The sequence below is a fragment of the Lactuca virosa genome, chromosome 5, assembly GCF_052849685.1.
Source record: "Lactuca virosa cultivar CGN04683 chromosome 5, Lactuca_virosa_CGN04683_v6, whole genome shotgun sequence".
In the NCBI taxonomy this organism is placed as follows: Eukaryota; Viridiplantae; Streptophyta; class Magnoliopsida; order Asterales; family Asteraceae; genus Lactuca; species Lactuca virosa.
This window is the reverse complement of record NC_136430.1, coordinates 255,039,316-255,044,175: the sequence shown is the minus strand read 5'-3', so window position 1 is coordinate 255,044,175 and position 4,860 is coordinate 255,039,316. Positions and strand designations below refer to the sequence as shown.

General features: G+C 34.9%; 1 protein-coding gene across 1 annotated transcript; it reads left to right on the top strand.

Moving 5' to 3' along the window:
* The first annotated feature begins 3,214 nt into the window (after positions 1–3,214).
* On the top strand, positions 3,215–4,648 carry LOC145115671 (scopoletin 8-hydroxylase-like). The gene is made up of 3 exons (XM_079052020.1): positions 3,215–3,805; positions 3,888–4,230; positions 4,308–4,648. The coding sequence occupies exons 1-3, from the start codon at positions 3,303–3,305 to the stop codon at positions 4,551–4,553; spliced, it is 1,092 nt and encodes a 363-aa protein (XP_078908146.1). The 5' UTR covers positions 3,215–3,302; the 3' UTR covers positions 4,554–4,648.
* Positions 4,649–4,860: the final 212 nt, after the last annotated feature.

Here is a 4,860-nt window from a genome sequence, read left to right as displayed (position 1 = left end):
TTAAAATGTGGTTTTTAAACAAAAAAATATATGTTTATACGGTTTAAAATGTAATAAAAAAAAATATATTTATACAGTTTCAAATGGAAAATAGAAAAAATTGAACAAAATTTGATAAATGATGTTCGATTGGAACAAAAAAATATAGTGTCAAAATTAAAATAAAAAATTAAACTTAGTGTCAAAATCGAAAAAAGGTGAAAACTTAGTGTTTTTTGTGGAAAAAATCAATTTTGACACGTCAGCATATCATGTCAGCATGCCACGTCATCAAAACTGACACGTCATCATGTCACGTCAGCATGTAACCTGGTTAACCGGTCAAGTGGTCAGAATTGTAACAAATTGGAAAACACATTGTCAAAATTGACAAAAAAAAAACACGGTGTCAAAATCGAATTTCTGTGTAAAAATAGTGTTTTTTGTGCCATTTACCCATTAAACTAAGCAAACAAAAAAGAAATCACACTTCTAACCAAGACCAATTGACGAAATCATTTACAAGAAGGTAAATAGAAAATAAACGAGCCTAAAAATACTTAAATTGTATAAAACGGAGCCGACATATTGCAACAAAAAAAACTAAAATGCACAAACCCTAGTACTAAATTCCATAATGATGGAACGAATTGTACCTTTTATTAGGTGAGGTCCCTTCTGGCTGAGGAAGGAAGGAATTTGGTTTACAGATTGTTTTGAAATGAATCGGAATTGATCGAGAAAATTGTAATTCAATGCATTTGGAAATTTAGAGAATTAAAACACCATGGTAAGTTTCGTTGAAAAAGGTGAAAAGGAATTCAATTAAAGTAATTTAGCTCATTTGTTGTAAATTGCAAAATTTCCCCTAAGAAAACTACCAGCAAATTAAGGGGTAACAAAAAAAGTCTTATAAACAGCATCACAAAGATACAGTAAAAATAAAATACATGCGGAATTTGAAGAGGACATGTATCGTCACAGAACAAGAAACACTCCCTTCAATTCATCATTTGTTCTAAACAAACCCTAATTGTAGGAGAATGCAAAAAAAAAACAAAACAAAACAAAAAAAACCAAAAAAAACAAAAACAAAAACAAACAAACAAACAGGAAAAATAGAACTCATCACTTGAACAAACAAAACACAATAAATCTATTTATTTAGTTTGATTCAGTTAAACCCCAAAGATATCAAAGAAGCCCATAGAAATTTACAGATCGGTTTGTGTTTTTGGGTTTAAATATGAGAAGAGGTAGTTGAGTAATGGAAAGAAAGAAGAACGAGAAATAGGTTTCCCAATGGCATGGTGGATAAGCTTGATCATGTCAGGTTTAGGTTTTAGGGCTCCATAGAAAGAGGACATGCCCATACAAACCAAACCCTGAGCTGATACCTCTAAACCCTATGAACCTAGTTTGACTGTTCGAACTACTTTTCGAGCATTGTTCTTCTTCTACAAATCGATGAAAATGAAGGTTGGCTGATTACTTCATATAGGGACTGAGAAGTGAGAAGTGAGAAATGGTGAGTTTGGTAGCAATTCCATGGCAAGGAATCCATGTCGGCGGTAGGGTTATCCGGAACCCGGTGGTGCTATAGCGGCGGGAGCTGCTGGTTCGGCGAATAAATCCATTGGAAGAAGAATACATGAGTTAAGAGAGCTTGAGGACGAGGGAAGATGACAGTAGTAAGCGGAAAGCGCGAGAGAAGGAAGCAAACCAAACAAGGGAATGAACTAACCCTAAATCACCGAGGCGGGTTTTTGAATTTTTGGGGATTTCTTTTCCCCCCCCGGGTACTGAGGATGAGACACGCACTTGTTGGTGATTTGTTTCACTAATGTGATTTAAGTGTAATGGGATTACTTTGTTGACCAAAAGTGATCTTCATAACTATTAAACAAGTAAGGAAGGTGTGGAGTGCACACTTGTTTAAGTTTATTCAATATTAAAAGTAGACTGTCATTTAGGGGCGAAGCCCCTGAACGAACGGGGGTCCGGGGGCAGCGCTCCTGGGAGCGGGGTCCAAGGGGTGGCAGCCCCTGGCGGGGTCCAAGGGACAGAGCCCTTGGCTGGGATCGACATATTTGACCCCTTTTTTGGCTTGATATTAATCCTTATAGAAAACCCAGATTTATGACAGTTTTTTGACTGTTGCCAAACTATTTTATGACAGTTTTGACAGTTTTCAGACAAATGAGGTATTTAACCAATTTTGGTCAGTTTTTTCTGGTACTTACGAAATTCATATATCTCATTCTCTGTTCTTTTCTCTTATGAGTCTTATCCAATCAAAGATTAGGGAGTACCACCCAATACTTTGATTTGATAGTGAAATCACAATTCTCAGAATATTCAAGTGTCTTTATTACCCTGAAATTCTAACATCACTTGCCTTCAAAAATTATAAAACAATATGTAATTTTAGTAAACGCAAAAATATGTTTCCTAAATAAATCAAATTTTATTAGGGATGACATGTTTTTTACAATACTCACTTTTGCGTATCATAAATAAGTGAGTGTCATAATAATGTGTCATTAAAGTCTTGTTTTCTAGTAGTGATCTTACATATGTTGTCTTTATATCATCATGAAATAGTTTCTTTTCTACATCTCCTTTTTAAAAGAAAGCAATGTTATGATCCTCACAATAATATAAATATACGACATTGTTCACCAATTAAAATTAGACTTATTATATAAAATATCGTCAATTTAATAAATTAAAGTAATTTTAATTCGTTATCATTAAGAAATATGTGTTTCTACATATTTCTCATAATGATATATTTAATCGTTTTCAACAAATCAAATTCGCAGAATTCAATTGTAATTTTGGTTATATTATAATTTAAAGATATACAACTTTATATATTAAACACCTATGTGCAAATACTTATTTTTGATTCCAACTATGTTTGTATTCTCAATATCAAAATACCTTACTCCCACTATTCCAACTATTTTTGATTTAAACTTTGACTCACGACTATTTAAAAACATAATTACATTAATTAACGTACAACGCGTGAGAATACTCATATTTTATAATAAAAATATCTTATGGATTATGTATAGACGTTAAACTTTAAAGGAATTCATCCAAAAAAAACATTAATGTTTTTTAATAGAAAAATGAGTGGAACCTATATTTACTCAATTAAATTAGTGGTGTCATCTCACTACAAAACCTCTCTAACTTTTGTTCAATCAGGATAGTGCAAAGAGACAATTAGTGTGTGGCATCTCACTATAAAATCTCTCCAACTTTTGTTCAATCAGGAAAGTGCAACGAGACACAATATTTACATATCTCAAATGGCATTAAGCTTCACTGATGAGAATTCACTATTCAACTTCGTCGTGAAAGAAGGGAATGGTGTCAAAGGTCTCGTGGACTCTGGTCTCACGGAGGTACCACGTCGTTTCATCCAACCACCCGACGAGCGATTGGACAAGCAACATGCTGCCCCATCATCTGAAAACATGATCATTGATCTATCGGAGCTCGATGGACCTAACCATGATGAAGTGGTCAAGGCCATATCCCATGCTGCTGAAACTCTAGGCTTCTTTCAGGTGGTGAATCATGGTGTGCCATTAGAGCTCCTAGACTCGCTTGAAACTGCAACTCACAAGTTTTTTGACCAACCAGCTGAAAAGAAAGCGACATATCTCAAGGAGGTGAGTGATGATCCGATGATCATGTATGCAACAAGCTTTATTCCTGAGAAAGAGAAGGTTTGGATGTGGAGAGACTTTTTTAAAATGACATACACCAACGATGATGATGCCCTTCAGTTTTGGCCTAATGAATGCAAGTAAGAACCCACCTTAAATTAGTCATGAATTTCAAGAAAACCCTGATGATCGATGATTATGTGTATGCTTGTAATTTTGTAGGGAAGTGGTGCTGGAGTACGTAAAGACATCAACGGTGATGGTGAAAAAACTATTACAAGCACTAATTGGAAACCTGGGAGTGAAACTAAGTGATTCAAGACTTGATACACTTTTAGGTTCAAAGTCGGTGCACATGATCTTCTACCCGACTTGTCCAAACCCTGAGTTAACTATAGGAGTTAGGAAGCACTCTGATAAGGGCACGCTAACAATGCTTCTACAAGATGACATTGGTGGATTATATGTGAAAAAAGGCAAAAACTTATCATCTGGAGACGAGGAGTGGATCGAGGTTCCACCCATCCATGGTGCTCTGGGCATCAACGTTGGCGATATGTTACAGGTTAATTTCATGCTATATTACTAATAATTAAACTTCCTTCTTAAATGTATAACTTTTATTTGGTGTTTTCATGTTAGATTTTAAGCAATGGAAGGTACAAAAGTGCAGAACACGTAGTGCAAACCACAAACACTGCATCAAGAGTGTCGGTCCCTATATTCAATGCTCCGCTTCCTGTTGCAATTATAGGACCCTTTCCGGAGCTGGTGGCTAGTGATGGGGTCGCTAGATACAGGGATATCAGTTACAAAGAGTACACGAACAACATCAATGTTGAGAAACCCTGTGGAAGAAAGATAGCTCTTGAATTCGTGTCTATTTAAGCTTTTATTCTCCATTTTAGTGGAGTTATTATGTGTAATAAAGGACGACTTCTGTACTCGATAAAATATGTTTTGGATTTATTTACCAATATTAAAAGTAATTTTGTCAATTTTTTATACCATGAAATATACCAGGATCAAACATCATCATATACTTAATCACAGGAATGTAAAGAAAAATTACTTGAATTGTATCTAATCTTCACCGCTGTGGAATTTGGAGTGGAAGATGAAGTCATGTTATTGACAGAAATTGATGACGATCACTACTAGTACTAGAAAAGTGATTATTTTCCTACGGGCATAA

Excerpts from the sequence above, each read along its gene's own strand:
- LOC145115671 (XM_079052020.1), top strand. The coding sequence starts at position 3,303 with ATGGCATTAAGCTTCACTGATGAGAATTCACTATTCAACTTCGTCGTG. Across the intron at positions 3,806-3,887 it reads TTTTGGCCTAATGAATGCAA|GGAAGTGGTGCTGGAGTACG; the intron begins GTAAGAACCCAC and ends GTAATTTTGTAG. Across the intron at positions 4,231-4,307 it reads ACGTTGGCGATATGTTACAG|ATTTTAAGCAATGGAAGGTA; the intron begins GTTAATTTCATG and ends TTTTCATGTTAG.